We start from the raw sequence: 21,202 nt of genomic DNA, 5'->3' as shown, positions 1-21,202 counted from the left end.
ATGTTTAGATGTTTAAAACACTTACTGGCTGATCCTTCCCCAGATTCTGTGTCCGGGTTAACGGCTGGGGACGGTTGGTAGGGGATCTCTGTAAGGGTGATGAAGAGATCCTGGCTGTCGGGGAAATCAGCGTTGTAAGCGCTGTTGACTGCCTCGTCCTCCTCATCTCCTTCCTCATCTTCCCCGTCCGCTAACATGTCCGAGGAACCGGCCGTGGACAATATCCCATCCTCAGAGTCCACGGTCAGTGGTGGGGTAGTGGTGGCGACCGCACCTAGGTTGGAATGCAGTGCCTCGTAGAAACGTGATGTCTGGGGTTGGGATCCAGAGCGTCCGTTTGCCTCTTTGGTCTTCTGGTAGCCTTGTCTCAGCTCCTTGATTTTCACGTGGCACTGCGTTGCATCCCGGCTGTAGCCTCTCTCTGCCATGGCTTTAGAGATCTTCTCGTAGATCTTTGCATTCCGTCTTTTGGAGCGCAGCTCGGAAAGCACGGACTCATCGCCCCACACAGCGATCAGATCCAAGATTTCCCGATCAGTCCATGCTGCGGCCCTCTTTCTATTCTGAGATTGCACGGCCATCTCTGCTGGAGAGCTCTGCATCGTTGCCAGTGCTGCTGAGCTCGCCACGATGTCCAAACAGGAAATGAGATTCAAACTGCCCAGACAGGAAAAGGAATTCAAATTTTCCCGGGGCTTTTCCTGTGTGGCTGGTCAGAGCATCCAAGCTCGGACTGCTGTCCAGAGCATCAACAGAGTGGTGCACTGTGGGATAGCTCCCGGAGCTATTACCGTCGATTTCCATCCACACCTAGCCTAATTCGACATGGCCATGTCGAATTTAGCACTACTCCCCTCGTTGGGGAGGAGTACAGAAGTCGAATTTAAGAGACCTCTATGTCGAACTAAACAGCTTCGTGGTGTGGACGGGTGCAGGGTTAATTCGATGTAATGGCGCTAACTTCGACATAAACGCCTAGTGTAGACCAGGCCTTAGAGTTGTTATGGTGCGGTACGTGGTTGCTGGTGAGAATATGCTTAAGGTTGGCGGGTTGTCTGTGGGCGAGGACTGGCCTGCCTCCCAAGGTCTGTGAAAGTGAGGGATCATTGTCCAGGATGGGTTGTAGATCACTGATGAAGCGTTGGAGAGGTTTAAAGCTGAGGACTGTAGGTGATGGCCAGTGGAGTTCTGTTGGTTTCTTTTTTGGGCCTGTCTTGTAGCAGGAGGCTTCTGGGTACACGTCTGGCTCTGTTGATTTGTTTCTTTATTTCCTTGTGTGGGTATCGTAGTTTTGAGAATGCTTGGTGAAGATCTTGTAGGTGATACTTGACAACATAAATAAAAGTGTCCCAGCACACTATTACTGAAAAATTGCTGCCTTTCTCATTTTTACCATATAATTATAAAATAAATCCATTGGAATATAAATATGGTACTTACATTTCAGTGTACAGTACGTGGAGCTGTATAAGTAATTGGCTGTATGAAATTTTAATTTGTACTGACTTCGGTGATGCTTTTTATGTAGCCTGCTGTTAAACTAGGCAAATATCTGCACGAGTTGATGTACCCCCTTAAAGACCTCTGTGTACCCCCCAGGAGCACCTGTACCCCTGGTTGAGAACCACATCTGCTCATGGCTCATTGCAGGGGTGGGGGAGGATGCTTGTTTTGAGACAAAACTGCAATGATCATTTTACTCAAGAACCAGATTTTGCACAAATTTTGTTATTTTAGACCCAGCCTGTCCTTTAATTGAAATTCAAACTATTTTTGACATTTTTAATTGAAATTTGGAAAATTTCTACCAGCTCTGGACCTTTTGTGGGGGGCTGGTTGGGGAAGACCTGGGTTTTAGGGCAGGTCTATGCTAGAAAGTTTTGCCAGCCTAGTTGTGGGATTTTGTCACACACCATAGCGTTGCCTGCAAAAGCCTTAGCCAGTGGTATAAGAAGTTAGAAGTTTTTGTGGTGGTGGTGGGTTGGTTTGGGGGGCTTTTTTGCTAGTAAAACTGCATCTACAATTTGCTGGTACGGCTATACTGGTCAAACCTTCCTAGCTAGGCTTGGGATGAGGATCTGAAGTTTGCTTTGTTGCATGCAGGCAATTTCCCGGGGCGGGGGGCGGCCCTGCTTGTGGGATGCAGACACACGTGGGGGCCCTACACCAGGAATAGGGCGGCGCGTGGCTCTGCGTTTTGTATTCGGCTGGTCCCCGCCCTTGGGGGGACGTAGGGCTGGGGCTCCGCAAACGGCTCCGTCGCTCCCAGCATGCAGCTGCAACCCCACTTCCTGCCCGGCGCTTCCTAGGGACGCCCCACGTGCATTGCTCTCTGCCCCCCACCAAGTGCAGCCGCCGCCGGGATCGGGCCCGCCGCAGAGCATGGCTACGGGGCAGCAGCTGGGTAATGCTCCGCGCCGCGCGCCCTGGGGTCTTGCAGCGCCTCCCCCTTTCCCCCGTTTGCAGCTGCAGTGTCTGAGCCTTTCCGGCAGCAGCCTCCGGCCTAGCCCGGGGGAGGGGGGCATTAACCCTTCGTGATCTGCGTGGGGCGCAGCGTGACTGGGGTCTGTGGGAGGAGGGGGTTAAATCCGGGGCTGTAGTGCTTGGGCCTGACGATGCATTGCTTGGATCCGGAGCTGATGCTCGATCCAGCGAAAGGGCGTTGAGCTGCTGGTGCTCCAGGCCATGGAAAAAGGGGGGGGGGGGGGGAGAGAAGAGCCGATGACGCTTCTGAGCAGGTGTTTGAAACACGATCTCTGTACATCCCTGGGCAGGTTGAAATGGGGCCTGGGAGAATTTTTTCTATGTTGGGTGTTAAAAATATTAGTTGGATTCTCCCACCTCAAAATCCCTCACGCCCTGCAAGGGTGCAGTGAAATCCAGTTTGAAATGTAAGAAACAACATTTCTCGCACAGGGGTTGGGGTTTGGTTGGGTTCCCTTTGCGATTGTCCAGGGTTTCCAAATCACAGTCATTTGCACCAGTGTCATATGACTGTAAAGCATGTGCAGAATGTTTCTAAATAGCATTTTAGATCTGGGAGCGTGCCCTTTAGGGTGACCAGATGTCCCGATTTTATACACACAATACCGTTTTGGGGGTCTTTTTCTTATATAGGCTCCTATTACCCCCAACCCGCGTCCCGAATTTTCACATTTGCTGTCTGGTCACCCTAGCGCCATTTCATAGAATCATAGAGTAGGGTTGGAAGAGCCCTCAGGAGGTCATCTAGTAAGATGCACAGATGTAAATAACTGCACAAAGTGCAAGGCACAACCATGAATTGGCCCCATGCCATGACTGTTAACATGGCATTTAGGCCATGTCCATACTAACACGTATGTCAGCAAAACTTTTGTTGCTCAGGGGTGTGGTTTTTTTTCACACCCCTGAGCAACATAAAGTCAGCGTAACATGGCTACACGAATGCTCTTACAGCAGGGCTGCTGTAAGCTTGTAAGTGTGGACATGGCCTTAGTTATTAGTTGGGGTGATGTCTGGAGCTGAATAGAACCCAGCTCGCTTTGTAGCTGCGCTGGTTCTGCAGGGCTGATAACTTAAAAAACTCTTGTTCACTCTATTTGGCTGGAAGTATAAGCAGATGCAGCTATGAATACACAGAAGCTCCTTCAAAATAGTGAATAAAAAACTGCCTTCCCCACTCCTTGATCTTCTGGGACCTGGTGTCCTCACTTAGAAATGTTAAGAGATCCAGCTTTGCAATCAGTTCTTTGATGCTCTGGGGGTCTGCATGTTTGGATCCAAACCCCTGGTCAGGGCATTGGTTAAGATCTTGTAGTTACAGCAGGGGACTGGGTCTGCGTTTTCTATTCCTGACGCCAATTTGCTATGGCACTTGCTTAGGCAAGTAACTTAACCTTTCTTTTCCTCGGTTTACCCATCATAAAATGAAGGTATACCTAGGAGTGTCTGTGTTTAATGCTTGTAAAGCACTTTGAAATATAAAATCTGGTTAACTCGGAGCAGCACTGCTCAGGACAGTAGCAACTGCATCCATTCCTGCTCGATATGACCCTGCAAACACATCTGAGTAACTTTTTATGCATGAAGTTACTCAGAGGTAAATGTTTGCAAGTTCAGGGCTTAATGATATCAATGTGCTGGATCTGTGAACTGTGGGTTGTAGGTGCCATTAATCTGCACTGCTAAGATAGTAGATAAGAATTCACGGTCACCGTGTGCCATCTTTTGATAAATCCATTCATAGACACTGTTGTTCTTCCCTTGTAAAGTTTCCATTAGCTACTCACAAGCCAAGTGAAATAAGCAACTTGCTATTTTTGTAAATATCCGGGGCCTTATTTTTCAGAGTTGTGGACACTCCGTTTGAGCACAAAAAAAATTTGCAGTTGTATGTTGGTCTTGCAGGTGGAATTAGACTAATTTGAAATGCCAGAAGGCAACCATTGTGGTTATTTCAGCTGAATCCTGCATTACACAGGCCAGAAAACGTCAGCCGGAATTATTCTTCCTTCCTGTGTAAGCGATCACCTTATGACTGGAGCTAAGCATGTGTTTTAGAAAAAATATCCTGACCGAGCTCTTCAAAGCTGTCAACATAATTTGTGCCCCCCCCCACCATAATTCCCATTCATATTAATAATCAAAATTATTAATTTTAAAATGAATGGGAATTGGGCATTCAAATCTCACCCCCAAAACCTCACCTAAACACTATTATTATAAACAATACCCAGCTCCTATCTTTTCATCCATAGATCTCAAAGTGCTTTACGAAGGAGGTCAGTGTCATTATTCCCGTTTTACAGATGGGGAAACGGAGGCACAGAGAGGTGAAATGACTTGCCCGAGGTCATCCAGCAGGCCAGTGGCAGAGCTGGAAGTGTAGAACCTAATGCCAGTTCAGTTCTCTTTCTCCTAGGCCTCACGGCCTTCCAGGAGTACGGGCAAATGTTTAATGATACTGTTAGACTGGGCAGTTACTCAGCCAGCAGCAGACCATGTTGGCATTTGAACATGCAGATTGTCTACAGGAGTAGTTTCTAGTTTTGATTTAAAAATTGTTTAGTGAGGTTAGCTGCATATTTGGCCTCAAATCTCTTACTTTATGCAATGTAGTAAAGGGGGAAAAAATCCACCTGTGTGTTACCAGAATGTTCCCTCTCTTCTCTTCTTCCAGCTTTATTCAGCGTCTCAGACAAGACTGGCCTGGTGGAATTTGCAAAATGCCTCAACTCTCTTGGGTTGGGTTTGGTTGCCTCTGGAGGAACAGCAAACTGTCTTAGGCATGCTGGCCTGAATGTCAGGTAAGAGCTCTCTCTCTCTGTGTCAACGTTATTCCCAACCAAACCTTACATCAAACCTTCTGAAAATGTTAATCATTTGATTAGTTTGCCGTGATTTGAGGCGAAGATGGGGAGGGAACTATACCATTTAAATGCAACAGAACTCAAGGTCTGGCTCCTTGGCTGGAAACAGATTGAGTCCAAAGACTGTTGAGATGCGGGAGTGTGTGTGGTGACTGATGGGGAAGTGAGGGTTCCTGCAATCCAGGTGTTCTCATGTTTGCCCTGACCCAGTTCCTCTCCTGTGAGGCAATATGTTGTTTTAAAAAATCAGGCCTTAATGCTAGTCTCTGCTGGCAGCTGAAAACTGGTCTTTGCCCCTTCTTGGAGAGTAGGGAATGTTACAGGGTTTTATGGGGATTTGGAGATTATTTCTGTTCAAAACCACAAATTGTCTGTCTGAAAACGATGGCCTGGCTTTTCAAAAGTGGCAAATGATTTTGGGTGTCCTCAGTGTGTGACAGGCAGGAAAGCGTGAGCACTCCTCCACTGAAAAGGGAGGCACGCAGAGTCTCTAGCCAGTTCGGCCTGTGATTTGAGGAAATGTTTTGATTCTGGGTCTCCGCACTCCACCATTCAAAAGCAGTTTCAGTCAAATATAAATAGTTTCCCGTGTAATGATGGCAAATCTGTTAAAGCGCTTGGCTTGACTGGCTGTTGTTCACCCTCTCCGCAAATGACCGTGGCAAAAGAAGCTGTGGTGGTGTCTCCATGAATTTATGCTTCCTCCAAAATTCCCCTGAGGTTGTGTTTCTGGTCCCTCTCTCTAGCGGTGACAGCACTTAAGGATGGTCACGTTAGTCTCATTCCCTCCCCAATTTACAGTTCCTTCTAATTATAAACAGTCACGAGGTGAAGGAAATGAAAAGCAAATCCATAATTTCTTAATGCATTAGCTACGGTTTGCTATGAAGAACAGTGAACAATATAACAGCAGTGGGATTAAAGCCACATTTTATAGGAGGAATGGTGCTGATACCTTGAATGTCTGTCTGAGAGCAGAATAATAATACTGTATCTAAAATGCTGGATCTTTAAAATGATTATGTCAGCTTCCCCATATAATGTTTCTTCTAAGATTGATCTCACAGCTCATTTGTACAAGTTCTTATTAAGTTATCTAGTCCATATCTTCCAGGATAAAATAGTTTAAGACAGAGGTAATGGTTTTTTTGTAGGTCACGTTGACTTGGCTGGTTATTTCAGTATAAAAGCCCATTCACAAAATAACGGTGCAGGTCAGCTTAATTTGATTAAAAAATACATGCTTTGTTTCCATTCATGGGAAAAGCAGCTGATGCCCATTAGATTTATTTATTTATTTATTTTGGGAACTCCTGCTGTGCTGTTCAGGGCAGATATGGAAACCAGTGTCCTTCCTCTATTATGCTGCATTGGACGTAGGTTTTACATAAAATACAGCTCTATACCTTGTTAAGTGTCGGAAATCAGTAAAATTGTGGAAGAGAGTTAAACAAGCATTCCTAGCATGTTTCTGCTAACAACGGTTACTCGCAGGACCATTTTGCTAGCTAGTGTCAGAGAGATGTACTGGAACCATAAACCATACCAACCGTAACGCAGAATAGTTTCTGTGACTCCCTGTCCTGAAACATCTACCAGCTCTTCACAACAAGGATGCAATACTGGAAGAAACTGAGTTGTGTGATACACTAACAACCTATTTATCATGCCTTCCATCTGCTCCAGTCTTGTGAACATACAGGGCCCTGCCACTTCCGAGAATCGTGCTCTCTCTTCAGTAGTGATTGGAGACAGAGAAGTCATGATTTTCATCCACTCAGAGCTGCAAAGTCTTATTTTTGGCCTTCCTAATCTTGGGCATCCCTTGAAAGTTTGGAGATTTTTAGGGTCTGAACCTCTTCCCATTGCAGCCAGTGTTAAAACTCTGATGGGGGACCAGATTAGGGCCATGAATGAGAATATGGAGCCTGCAGAACCACTCAATCTGTCAAGCGCTGAGCAGTCATTTCAATGTTTTGTTTCCCCCTTGAGCAGAGATGTGTCCGATCTGACCGGATTTCCTGAAATGTTAGGGGGACGTGTGAAAACCCTGCACCCCGCAGTCCATGCTGGTAAGTTGTTGCCGATATCCTTCCATTTTGAAACGGAAATCAAGGGGGCTTGCTGGAGGCCCTTCAGGGGATTGGGTGGAAGAATTGGGGAATGAGGACCGATGAAGCTGCAGGTCACTCAGTTGTAACCCACACGCAATCAACAGGAGCTGCATCGTTCGCTGGCTGTTAGAATGTGTGGCACACTGACCAGCACCCTTTCGTCAGACTAGTTCCTTCCCTCCAGGATGCTGGAGGCAGAGGAGTCACCTCTCATCACTCTAGCAACAAGGTAGGAGGCATTGTTCACTCAGTAGGAGACATGCCAGGAGGCTCTTGCATGTGCAGTGGCCGCCCTCTCTGTTGATGATGATTGACCACAATGAACGGCTTGTCGTCCTGGGCGTAGCCTGTATCTACAGGAAGAATACTTCAGCTTGGTTTCAGCTGCAAGCAGAGCGGCTCAGCTCTGACAGTACTCGAGAGTTGTGACATGCAGCGATCTTACTGCAAAGCAGTGTGGCCTGCCTTGGGCTTCCCTTGCAAACTCCTGGCAGACTGAAATTTAAACCTGTTCCAGCAGGTGCAGCTCCACTGAACTTGGCCTGTAGATGAATTTGGCCTGCAGAATGGGGCCCCATGGCGGCTTCGGCTTTGGTGGGTGATTCCTGCATTTTGTAAGCTTCACGGGCTCCCTGTTCATTGAGGTGATTCAAGCTCTTACTTTTGGAAGACCTGCAGTTATTTGGTCAGTCCACCCAAAGAGCCATCTCGTGCTTCATCTCCTTTTGCAGCACTTGAGATCCGTAGGGTTGGACCTATTGGCCATCTCATTTCACACTCTTGAGAGGACTGGAAAAGTAGGGTCCATCTCGTGCTTCATCTCCTTTTGCAGCACTTGAGATCCGTAGGGTTGGACCTATTGGCCATCTCATTTCACACTCTTGAGAGGACTGGAAAAGTAGGGTCTCTTCGGGGGATGTTCAGCTCTGGATTCCTCTCCCATTTACTGTACGCCAGCCTGTCAGCTGTGTCATTCTGCTCAAGGCTCCACTTTGTTACCTCCTCATTTGTTTCATGGGGTTTATGTATTGTTGGGTGGCAGATCACGGGTGGCTTTTTCCTCCTTACCTATGCACCAGAGCCTTCGGTGACCATTCCTACGTTTTAAGATAAGCAGCTGGCAGCTCATTAAGTGCGGTTGTTTTGGGGCTTTGTGTTCAGCACTTGGAGTTCCCCCGGGATTTAGTGCTGGAAAATCTATTTGAATGTAAGTTGAGCAGCCAGAAAGCCAATACAATGGGATTTTTGCTGCTGCTGTTGTAACTTAAACCTAATCAGAATGTGTTTATGGAATAAAATCTCAGAGAGAGCATGTACTCTGAAGAAAGAGGCTGAGAAAGTTTTAATTATCCTTTGTTCAAAAACCTACTGTTTTTGTAATTAGGAATCTTGGCTCGTAATATTCCTGAAGATGGAGCTGATATGGACAAACTGGGGTTCGGCCTTGTAAGGTAAATGTCTGAATACGAGGCGCAGTTAACCAGCAATCATGAGAAAAAGTTTAGAGACCAATCAGGGAATGCCAGTGAGTGGGAGTGGAAGGGATCGCAGCACCATCCCCAAAGAGGAAAAGGCACATCTGTGTTCTTGTTCCTTTTCCCTGTTGGAATCATTGGGTACGTGGATTTTATTGGTTAGTTTGTTGCAGATCTGTCTTTCTAGCTAGAACTGTAGCAAAAAGGGCTCAAGGGGGTTGATCTGACCATTTTATTTTTGATTTTTGAAATGTTTGCTTAATAAACATACACTTTGAGATTTGCACAGAGCTTTTTGAATTTCAACACACAGATAGATGGATTAAACATAAGAATTGGGATGGGCCCCTACAAAGGTTGTTGGGCTAGATTATAGACAACAAATAGCTCTTTTCCAGGGTCAACGTGAAAGAGCAGATGGGATCCCAAGAGGTCAAAACACTAAGTAACATAGATCCCTTCTGTTCATCTTGCTCTATATCTGCATTAGTTTCTTTATCAGTAAACTCGCCTTGCGGATTGATCACCTCAGAGTAATGATCAGACATAAGTAACCACTACTTCTCTTGTATTGCATTCAGTTTAAAAACAAGTGGCTGAATTAAATTATTGAGGGATTGATCCGCATGAAAGGAGGTGGAATTGAGCTGTGATAAATAGTCTGCACAGATCGGTCTTGGGCTGGATTTGACAGCCTAGGGCAGGAGTATTCGATTATTTTTTTCCGTCAAGGTCCAATTTTTTTGGTCAAGCTATAATCAAGGTTCAGAATCCAGAGAAACATTTTCACACCACAGTAATGATAATAAGTAAATAAAAAGACCTTGCCGTCTGTTCAAACGTGTCTGGTGGGCCAGACTTGGCTTGCGGTCCATCTATCGACTACCCCGACCTAGGGTGTAAAAACGTAGGAATCAACATAGGTCAGTGAGAATCCCAGCCCAAGGCACACAGGATGTTAGAAAAAACCTGGCTAAATTCAGAAGGGAATAAAGTGTCCTCATTGCTCTGTATTCCAGTAAGCAATGATTTACCTTCACTATATCTAATTTTGATTAACTGACTTAAAAGATATGGGACTTTATCCTCAGCTGGTGTGATCTGCATGGCTCCATTGAAGTCAGGATGGTGAATGCAATGGCTTACTGTTTTGACTTGCGTAGATACAGGTGTTAGCAGCCACAAAGTCACTGGGTGAGGGTGCAGCTCTTCCCGAAGACTCTGAAAAGACACAGTGATGGGTAGTAAAGGTGATTAGAAATATGGTGAGGCCCAAGTAAATGGGACATGGCAGAATAGGACTGTCTGGAAGATGAAAGGCTTGTGAAGGCCATATTGAAAATGGTTAGCCCAGGGTAGTTAATCATTGGAACAATTTAGCAAGTGGATTCTCACTCACTGGAAATTTTTAAATCAGGAATGGATGTTGTCCTAAAAAAGATGCTGTAGTTCAAGCAGAGCTTGAACCAGGAATTAATACAGGGAAGTCCTATTGGCTGAGTTATGCGAGAGGTCAGACTAGATGATCACAATGGTCCCTTCTGGCCTTTAGAATATATGAATCGATGAGTTTTAGCAATCCCCACTTCCTTAGGAGAGGCACAGATCTGAGTTTAGGATTTTGCTCTGGTCTCACGTCAGAAACGAGGACATGAGGAAAGAACAGTGACTGTAATGTGGGAAGAGCTAAGCCTGACTTGACTACCCTACTTCTTGATGAGTAACCCAGGGCTTTTCCCCATCACTTTCCAGAGTTGTGGTGTGTAACCTGTACCCCTTTGTGAAGACTGTGTCTTCCCCAAATGTTACTGTACAGGAGGCGGTTGAAAACATAGACATCGGTAAGTCCATGGGAAACTGTGAGAACAAACCTTCCACCGAGGGCTGATGTGATAGCTATGGGAAAACTGATAGCTGATGAAAGGCATTGATCTCTGGTCCATTAGTGACCTCTGTCCCTCTTCCTGGGAGACTTCATGCATCCATAAAGGTCTGCAGTGGTGATAATGATATTGTCACTCTGAGCCCTTTTTTGGTTGATCTGTACTACAGTGTTAACGCAGTTCGCTCAGGTGGTCATGACCACTTGGCAAAACATTTATGGCAATTGCCAGTCGAGGAAGGGCGAGTGTTGACCAAGCTTGGGTGGCAGGGTGAAATGGGGATGCCCTTCAGGAATAGAATAATGAACGTTCCAGTAACATGGATTCATTCTAACTGACTGGTGAGCGACACTGCTCAGCTGGTGGAATAGTGCAGCCTGACTTACAGAAGCACCGTGTGTACATGCAGGGGCTTTGTTTAGAAGAGACAGGTTGGGCAGACTTTCTTGCAGTGTGGAGAGCAGATTAAGTGTCTTCCTGGAGCACATGGCAACGCAATGAGAAGTAGATGCGTTGGGAAAGAAAAGCTAAGCAATGAAAAGCACCAGGAGGATCACCATTGTAAGGAGCAGTTACAAATGCAGGGGCTTGTCTTTGTGCACCATTTACTCCCCTGTGACATTGGGTAGGACCCTTGATTTGGTGCATCTAGGGAGGGCTTGCAAATGTGGATTTCTCTCTGATACGTAGCTTTGCTCCTCATGACCTCGTTACTAACCTAACAGGACAGCATCCCTGTTCAGCGTCGTGTGAAGAGAAAGCTCCTGAATTATGTCCTGTCTCTGGTGTCTGCTCACCAGGATTCTTGCAAGGACCAGGCATCTTATGCGATCAAAGATATTTTAATAGCTGTGTGCGATTGGGTTAAGAGGGAAAGGTGATCTCAGAGCTTGCATACAGGACCATTAATATTTGCAAAGGGCTTTGAGATCCTCAGATGGCAGGCACCATAGAATATTAGTAAAGGAGGGAACCGTGATACCTTAGCTCTAGGTCAGAGGGCATCAACCTTACATTAAGATGTGAGTTTCCAAGTATTTTGGATACGGAAGAGGAATGTTACACGCTTCTGGGTTTCTTTTTTGAAGGAGGAGTAGCCCTGCTACGTGCTGCTGCGAAGAACCATGCTCGTGTGACAGTCGTGTGTGACCCTGCAGATTATAGCTCTGTGGCTGAAGAGATGAAGGCATCTAGTAGTAAAGACACCTCCTTGGAAACCAGACGTCAGCTGGCCCTGAAGGTCTGTCCTCTTCTTTAGAACAAAATTGTGCTCCCTTTGGAGAGCGTGTCCTAGAAACCAAAGTCTTGCCTGTTTTGTCCTCAGGCTTTCACTCTCACTGCTCAGTATGATGGCGCTATCTCTGATTACTTCAGGAAAGAGTACAGCAAGGGGGTATCCCAGCTTCCTCTGCGTTATGGCATGAACCCCCACCAGAACCCCGCACAGCTCTACACGCTGAGGCCTAAGCTTCCTCTGACTGGTAAGACAGAAGGATTGGCTGAGCTACAGCAGCAGAGGCCACCCTGTGGCCCTCCAGGGTGACTGCTGGGAAAATGCGTATTTGATTCTGAATTGGGAATGCCTCCCTGAGCCGTGCTCTGTGACTTTAAAAGGGAAGGGTTTGGATCAGCTCTTCTGCTACCAAGATGGGTGCCACCTCCCAGCACGCCCTCTGCAGCCCCAGGACAAGTATGAGGCTGGAATGTGCTGTGCAGCTGTTATCCCTTGGTCAGTAGCTCCCCCAGTGGCTGCCTGCTGTATTGCAGGGGAGTAGGCGGAACAGTTCTGGCTGCTTGCTCCCCTGCAAGGCTATAAGAAGCCCAGGGAGAGTAAGATTGGTGCTTGATTGGTCTTGCCTGATCCCAGGGCAATATATGTATTTATTTCCCTAGGGTCAGGAAGAACCAGTCAAGTGCCTAACTTGTTCTCTAGGGTTTTTTGTCCCTCCCCACCCCCCCCTTTTTTTTTTTTCTTTTACTTTTCTAACTATGATTCTTAAAGGGTTTCTGTTTTATGCTTTTCCAGCTAGTTTCCTGCAGCAGTTTCCTTTCCCTATCCCCATGATAGTGGAACATACATAACACAATTAGGAAGAAAATAAATCCTAGCAATGGTCTAGGCCCGTTACTAGGTGGAGATAGTAAAATTGTTAATACTGCAACAAAGGCAAAAGTGTTTGATAAATATTTCTGTTCTGTTTTTTTTTTTTTTTTTTTTTTTTAAAGAAGCAGGATGATGTGCTGGTATCCTATGAGGATGACGAAGTACTTTCCAGCCTGGCACCTCGGTTCTAGAAAGATTTGTTTCCATTACAGTAGCAGGCTTATTTTGTGGCTTGATGTTTGCCTGGGATTGAAGTGTTTTGCAGTTGCTTAGTTCGAATGCCACACAGCAAAGGTCTCTAGTAAAGAGTTGGTTGTTGAGTAGGAAGCACTTTGCAATTAAACGAATGAACAGAGTGAGAGACAGTAGCTGTCATGAGGAAAATCGGTATCTGCAGTCTGTTTCTGTGAGATTTACTGTAATTTCATATTAAAGGGTAGATCCTTAACTGATGTAAATCTATGCAGTTGCATTTAAGCCAATGTATAAGGACTGAGTTGCAACAGCTTATTTTGTCCTAACTTATTACTAAAATCCAGGAAGAAAAACCTTTTACTGTTTCTTAAAATGTTCTCCTTCCTCTTCTCCTTATTTAGCATCCTTTCGGACATCTGTGGCTCTAAAATTTCACCAATCGGTTACTTTCACTTGTTTTTCTAGCTTATCCTTTAATATAGACAGGGCTTCTGTTTCATGCTTCTCCAGATAGTTTTCTGCTGTTTTCCCTTTCCTTATCCCCATGATATCAGAATGACCCTCAAATATGGTGGGGATAGCTCCTTTTTTTTGGTCTCGTAATAGTGTTTGCCATGTCACTGTTCGGAAGTTCTGGCTTTCATGCCTCACGTGTAGGCAGTATGCTAATAAGAAATTGTCTTTAATGATACACATTTCCTTGTAGTTTTAATTAAAGAACCTCGTAAGAGACTCAGACAGGAGTTGGAAGCTGATTTGCTAGCAGATCTACATTGCATGTTGGCAGAACAATATTAGTTTCAGATGTCCTAATCTCCTTCAGGAACACAAGAACATTTCCCCCCTCCCACCCCCCCACACCCCATCAGCCTTCCCCCCGTCCAGACACACAAATGGAGGTGGTTCTCTGTGTTTATAGTTTTGAGTGTGCAGATGCCATGATAGTATTAAAATACTTAGGGATTATTTCACATTTGGGGCGCTGTGAGAGACTGTGCTCTTCTTCTGGTTTAGCATTTCTGATTAAAGGTCCGGATTAAGTCCTTTGCTGAAAAGCATTTGCTTAACTTTATCCTTGTGTGTAGTCCCGCTGAAGTCAATTGGACAGCACGCGTGTTTAAAGTTAGGCACGTGATTAAGTACACCTCTACCTCGATATAACGCTGTCCTCAGGAGCCAAAAAATCTTACCGCGTTATAGGTGAAACCATGTTATATTGAACTTGCTTTGATCCACCGGAGTGCGAAGCCCCGCCCCCCCGGAGCACTGCTTTACCGCGTTATAGCCGAATTCATGTTATATCGGGTCGCGTTCTATCGAGGTAGCGATGTATCCTGCTGAATCAGGGCCATAGCCACTTAGTTTAAAAAACAAACAAACAAATAAAAACATCTTGGGTTTCTGAGAAGACTCACCATAGAGGGAGCAGAAATGTACATATTTAAATAAAGTATTCCCGTGTTCTTTAACTACTTCTGTTACAATGTCCTCTTTAGAAATTAGGGCTCCATACTGCTAGACCGTATATAGACAGGAAGAGACAGTTTGTGCCCGAAGTAGACATGGGAGACTAATGGGTGGGAGAAGAAAGGGCTGCTATTCCTATTTTACAGGTGGGGAAAGTGAGACGCAGGGATACTCGGTGCCTAAATGCCTGAAGATCTGGCTCCTAACTCCCATTGGAATGGGAGTTTGAAATCAGTGGGAGTTGGATGCCGAAGTGCCTTTGAGGATCAGGGCCTAAGAGTCTTGTCCAAAGTCACACAGGCAGCCTGTGGCAGAGACAGAAACTGAACCCAGTTTTCGCGAGTCACAGTGCAGTGAGTAAACTGCAGGCCTGTCCTTCCTCTGTGGGTGTCCTGTAGAATCTTGGCCTTGTGCTTGGGCTCCGCTCTTGCACTCCGTGTTATACAACGTCCAGAGCAGCTGGGCAGAAAACAGCTCTTTCTTTCCCTACGTGCTCGGTGTGTTTAAAAGAAAACAGCTTGTGTAATTTTTGGTTCTAAGCGGTGGCAGTTTAAATTTAAAATAACTTGTACTCGGCGTTCAGGCTCCTTGGAGAGAGGGGCCTTAGGCCTTTAATGTGCATTTATGATCTGTGTGCAGTTCTCAATGGATCCCCTGGGTTCATCAACCTGTGCGACGCTCTGAATGCCTGGCAGCTGGTGAAAGAACTCAAGCAGGCTTTAGATATCCCTGCAGCAGCCTCGTTCAAACACGTCAGTCCTGCAGGTAAGAGGGGGATCTTATTGATATTCATCTTGTGGAAGAAATACAGGCACTCTGTTCTTTGAATGCCACTGCAGTGTCTGTCCTCTCGCCTCTTAAAATGCCCCAGCAGCTTTGCTGATATGAAGGAGTTGGACCAGAATATTAGTTCTCATTTTCTTCTTCCACTGTCTTGGCTCATTTTATCCACCAGGTGCTGCTGTTGGACTGCCACTCACGGTGGAAGAAGCTCAGGCCTGCATGGTGCATGATTTACACGCGACCCTGACACCTTTGGCAACTGCATATGCACGAGCAAGAGGTGGGATGGCAAGTGAAAAAATAATCTGTGCAAAGAACTGAGAAGACTAATAGTACTTGCTCCTGAGCAATGTGCCATGTGGTTCACAGGTTCTTCTCTTTGCAAGTTTATGGTGATATTTAGAAGATCCGAGTAGCTCTTGTTTTTTTGGTTTTTCTCCAGAAGTGTCTAAATAACTCTGTTGATTAATGCGCAATCCATTCTCCTCTTGAGGGACCTAGATCCAAATCAGGACTGGCTCTCAGTCAAAGTGAGTTTAGCTAGTTCAACCAACTCTGAAGTGAAAATCTCTTTCCTGCTTTTGCTGGCAGACTCTGGACAACCAGAGAACTGGATTGGAAGCTCTCAGCTCTCAACTGTGGGTGGGGTACTGTTGAATCGTTCACAAAGAAATCTTTTCTCCCAACCATTCGTTTTCTATTTGAGTTTAAAGTATTGACAGAAACAAAAAAAGGAAGGCTAAAAATTTTTTTGCCCCTTCTCAGTGGCTCAGATTTCACTCTTGATATTTTGAGGTCATTCTGCTCATTCTCCCATTGTCCATCACGTTCCAGGAAAAACAGGTAGATGAAATCTCAGTTTCAAAAGGAAACAATTGACACACACCCAGTTTTTCTCCCCCAATTTGTAGGTCACCTCTGATGGTCATTGTTAAAGTAAAAGTACTACTACACGATTGGCATTCTCTGTCACAATTAGAAAACTAGGTTGTTGCGGGGTGACACTGAAGACCATTGACCTGAGTGAATGGGAAACCTCCACAGTGTCATCTGGTGCAATTTGTCTCTGGTTTTAAATGAGCACCAATTCATTAAATATAAAATACAAAATGGCTATGATGTACATTTCTGACTCTGGTTTTGCTTAGAAAAGTCAGTGTTATATAAGACATTCATTACAGAAGCTTCGTAAATGAGAATGTGAAGGAGTAAAATAGGAACCTACAGAAATATTTTAGGATGGGTTTTGTGGCAGGGAGACTGCCCTAGATTTTTTCCCCTTCCTTGTGATTCTTAAGTGTCCCTTTCTTCTGCTTTGTGATGAAATTAGCAACCTCTGAGGAAAGAAAGTGAGTCATGAATGGTTTGGTGGGGTGTAGGTGTGGGTTTTCTTGTGTGCTAGAGTTGAATTACTTTTTAAACATTATTTTGCAGGTGCTGATCGGATGTCTTCATTTGGTGACTTCATCGCTCTCTCTGATATCTGTGACGTCCCGACTGCTAAAATCATTTCCAGAGAGGTTAGTAAAAGAATGGCAAGTTATTCTACAAAGGTGAAGAGCTCTTGGTGAACTCGTTGGTTGTAATTGCAATTCCATTCATACTTCTTTTTTTTTTTTTTTTTTGGTCCATTTTTGTTTCTGTCCATTTTATTCATTTGTATTTATTGGTCCGTTCCAATCATTTAATATCCAGGGTGCAGAATTTAAACCAGTCTTGATTATTTTTTCAAGCTGTGGCTCATATGTGGCAGCAGATGTGAAAACTAAACAATCAAATCACTAAATTCCAAGATGGATCATAACCTTCATCGGCCACTTAAGCAAGTCTCTAAACCCCTGATTGTATTGTAGTAATAGGTGATTCAGCAGCTCTGGTGGAACAGTATGGAATTCCTAGTGGTCCCTACAAGTGCCTGCCTACTTCTTCCTGGGGAAAAAAGGAATGCATTTGTAGATTGCTGCCTACCCAGTAGACTGAGCCTAATTCTGCTGGGTTCCCCTTTGCCTGTGTAACTGAGCATATCGCACAAGTCACTAGAATAGATGACAACCCTGAATGCGAAATTAAATCAGACAACGTTAATACTTAACCAAACAGTGTTCGTGTTTGTTCTAGGCTGAGCTTCATATCACTGAGTGTTATTTAAGAAGGGAAGAAAGCAGAGTATGAATGAAAAGGAAACATATCACTTTATGGCCCTAAAATAAACCATTTCTGTCAGTTTTTAATGCTGTTTGGGCCAATGCAGTTCCATTCTGTCACTATTTGTGTCCTCAAATTATCCGAGAGTTAGAAATAATGAATGGGTGAAAGAGGAGTTTCTTTGTCTCTGACCAGTCAGAGCTTGGGTCCAAAAGGTGCTGCTCCATATATACATACCTCTTCTGTTGTGTAGGCAAGTGTTAGTTGTTTTTAGAAAAGAAAACCTGCCATCATGTAAAAAGCATCTCTTTTGAACCCAATTAGACAAATACATTCATAAAGGTACCAGGACTTTTATTGATCACCCTGAATTTCAAAGATGCTCAAAGTAAAGAGAACGTAATACAAACCTGCCTTCTGTATAGTAGGTAAAGTATTTCCAGTATGCCGTTACAAGAAACCTGTCTCGAATAGATACAGGAATGAATTCACCCATAGGAAATGTGTGGGAGGTGTGTTCCATTGACTTCAGTGGGGAAAAACACATGCTCCTGTAGGCATTGTGGCACTCATCCATATGGTTGAAACCTGCAAACACGTAGTACGTGAGTATCCTGTTGTCCTTAAATGGATTATGCTCGTTTGTAATACTACTTGCACTTGTGAGTGTTTGCAGGATTGAGCCCTCATTCAAAGTCTATTGAAGTCCATAGACTCTTGTTGGCTTCAGACCAGGCCTCTAATGTGTTTCTAATGACAGTATCTGAAATGGCCTATTAGTGTTGCTCTTTCCCCTCGGGGGCTAATGCTGTGTGTATGTGTGTGTTGCAGGTGTCTGATGGTATAGTGGCCCCAGGCTATGAGGAGGAAGCTTTCAAAATCCTCTCCAGAAAGAAAAATGGGAGTTACTGTATCCTCCAGGTGGGTGTGCTACATGTTGTTTGTGGTTTCAGCGTAGACTTCTCAGCCCACCCAAAGCTCCAGCTCAGCTCCATTTTCATTATAAGCTTCTTTTTCGGTGGCCTTCTCTCCATACTATTTGGAAATATTTTTTTCTACCAATCAGAGTTTACAGCGCTAGAACTACGCACAGATAATGCCTGATCCAAAGCCCATTGAAGAGCATGTGAACGTTCCCATTGAGCTAATTGGATTTTGATTCAGTTTGGGATTAGATTTCTAAAGGATCTAGAATTTCACGGAGTGGCATGTCCATGAAGATATAGTAAAGGCTTATATTAAACAGGACATTTTTCAGAATGTCTTCATTGATGTTTTTTTTTGGGGGGGGGGGAGGGGGAATAATATGCACATTAGCAACAGTACTTTACAGAAATAAAATTTCTGGACTGCTCTCCACTTCGCTCCAACCTCCCTATCTGTTCCTGACATGTATAGATACCTCCCCTGCCATCTATGAAATTCTCCAGCTTTGTCATTAATCTTATAATTGAGACACCCATTTGGAGCAATTTGTTACATCAGCGCGCACAGCCTTTTAAAACAACAAAATAGATTCTGTATGATCTCAGGATCAATCTGTGGGTACAACCAAAGACAACAACAAGCCCTTTTTAAAAAAAAAAAAAAAAAAAAAAAAAAACAACCAACCATATTTGAATCTGTAAGCATGCGGGACTCACCCCTGCGGTGCCTCCTGCTGGTTGTTTGTGGGAATTAGCTCGTCCCAGCTCCGGAGCGTCCTCTGCAGGCTGGTGATCTGCCTTGCTGCTGGCCCCCATGTCCCTCCCAGGACCCGGTGCCCCTTTCACTGGGTGCTGCCCCTCTGGCAGTAACCCCTCAGTCTCGGGGTCTCCCCACCCAGGGGAACTCCCCACCCACTATCCCCACTTCGCCTCAGACTTGGCTACTGCCAGTCATCACTTAGCCCCCATTCACTGGGGCAGACTGCAGCGTATCAGCCACTCACCACAGACAAAGGGGTTTGGACCTGCTGCCTCTGCCTACCTGTGGGCTGCCCCTTTGCAACCCCAGTACCCAGTTGGCCTTCCCTAGGCCTGCAGTCCAGGGGGTTTCCAGGCCGGAGCTCCCCAGCTCCTCTTGCCTTCCCCCAGCCCTGCTCCACCTTAGGTACCCAGGTACACTCCCTAGCAGCCAGGCCCTTCTCCCTCTAAAGGCAGAGAGAGAGTGTTTGTTTGTTTGCTCCTGGCTTCCCTGGCCTTTATAGGGTCAGCTGGGTCTGTTTGGGGCTTGGCCACACTGAGCTGTTTTCCCCCAGTCAGCCCAGCTTTCCTCTGCCACAGCCCTCTCCCAGGGTTGTTTTAAGCCCTTCCGGGCAGGAGCAGATGACCACCCTGCTACAGAATCCCATGTGATGAAGAATAATCACATTGCAGGCGCAGTTTAGACGCCGTGGTAATGCATGATCCCATATTCCGTTGATAGCAGTACTTGTCAAATATTTAACAAGACACTGCCAGATCATTCAGATTACCATCACCATGCCCCCTGCTCACATGTGCTGAGCAGCGTACACGTGACTTTAAATTCTGCCAGTTTCATTGTAGATTCTGTAGGAGATTTTATACTATAGCCAAAGGATCCATGTAGCTCCTATCCCAGTCCCTCTCTGAGAGGCTGACGCGCACAGGAAAGCTAAGAACTTAAGTAGCAGCACATAAAAAATTCCAACTTCAGATGAGAGGCGGATTCAAGCGTTACTGTCAGAAGAGCTCTAGAAGGTGGCTTAGGTGCTGCAGGCAAGCAGGAAAGAAATTACAGGCAGTCTTGAAGGCTGATTCCTCCCAAGTTATATCAGTTTTGCAAGGATGCAGTGGTAACTAGTAAATCTTTAATTCTTGAGAGACTCAATCACTGCTTGTCACCAGATTCCCTATAAAGGGACCTTATTCTTGGTGTTTGACTGAATGTTAGAGTGAAGAGACAACACACATTCCCCAAGGACTGCTTCTGCTCCACTATCTATGCCCCCTGTAAAGGTGGGGGGAAGTCTGCGAAGATGGTTGCCCTCTTCCACTGCCACATGGGAGGGGGAAGTTCTGTGCAGGGAAGGTCCTTTCTGCGTGCGGATCTTTGTGGGTCACAGTCTGGCCCTATGTGTCTAAACATCCAGTGTGCACACTCCTATCCCCTATCTTCTCCCTTAAAGTGACACTTTGTTTTGGTGCTGAGAAGTTGGTGCTCCAGTTTGCTGGTACAACCTCTGTTTTGGCATCCCATCACCTTTCCACTCATCTGTTTTGGATTATGTAAAAGATTTACATTGTTTTTTAAGGTAAACTATTGCTGGAAGTCAGGTTCAAAAGGGTCACTGCTCGACGTTGGATCGGAAGGGTTCAAAGAGCGTGAAGCACTACTTTCTATGTGTCTGCTTTTAGATGGAGCTTGATTACGAGCCAGATGAAAACGAGATTCGAACCCTTTTTGGGTTGCATCTCACGCAGAAGAGGAACAACGGCGTTATTGACCGGTCCCTGTTCAAGAACATTGTTAGCAAGAACAAAAATGTAAGTGTAAGAGAATTGGTGAGAAATGAGAGGACTGTTTGAGTGAACTGGTGGGCTCCAATCAGCAAAGGAAGTGAAATTCTATCATAAAAGACCCTAAAATGTTCAGGCAGACTTGTGGTTTCAGCAAAATGATGCACTGGGCCAAATCTACTCATGCAAGTAGAGCCATTGCCTTCGTTTTAGCTACTTGCCTG

The 21,202-nt window shown here is 45.3% G+C and overlaps 1 protein-coding gene across 1 annotated transcript in view; it reads left to right on the top strand.

Annotated features, from left to right (window-relative positions):
* The first annotated feature begins 2,262 nt into the window (after positions 1–2,262).
* Positions 2,263–21,202, top strand: part of ATIC (5-aminoimidazole-4-carboxamide ribonucleotide formyltransferase/IMP cyclohydrolase) — a 31,511-nt gene continuing 12,571 nt past the window's right edge. The window contains exons 1-12 of the mRNA XM_054044289.1: positions 2,263–2,404; positions 5,162–5,288; positions 7,347–7,423; positions 8,850–8,916; positions 10,693–10,781; positions 11,912–12,063; positions 12,148–12,304; positions 15,229–15,354; positions 15,545–15,652; positions 16,807–16,892; positions 18,349–18,438; positions 20,877–21,005. Coding sequence (XP_053900264.1) covers positions 2,383–2,404; positions 5,162–5,288; positions 7,347–7,423; positions 8,850–8,916; positions 10,693–10,781; positions 11,912–12,063; positions 12,148–12,304; positions 15,229–15,354; positions 15,545–15,652; positions 16,807–16,892; positions 18,349–18,438; positions 20,877–21,005 — 1,230 coding nt within the window. The 5' untranslated portion in view covers positions 2,263–2,382. The remainder of the gene's footprint in view (positions 2,405–5,161; positions 5,289–7,346; positions 7,424–8,849; positions 8,917–10,692; positions 10,782–11,911; positions 12,064–12,147; positions 12,305–15,228; positions 15,355–15,544; positions 15,653–16,806; positions 16,893–18,348; positions 18,439–20,876; positions 21,006–21,202) is intronic.

Source organism: Malaclemys terrapin, chromosome 11 (assembly GCF_027887155.1).
Source record: "Malaclemys terrapin pileata isolate rMalTer1 chromosome 11, rMalTer1.hap1, whole genome shotgun sequence".
Classification (NCBI taxonomy): Eukaryota; Metazoa; Chordata; order Testudines; family Emydidae; genus Malaclemys; species Malaclemys terrapin.
The sequence above is the reverse complement of the archived record's forward strand: the minus strand, read 5'-3'. Positions and strand labels throughout refer to the sequence as shown.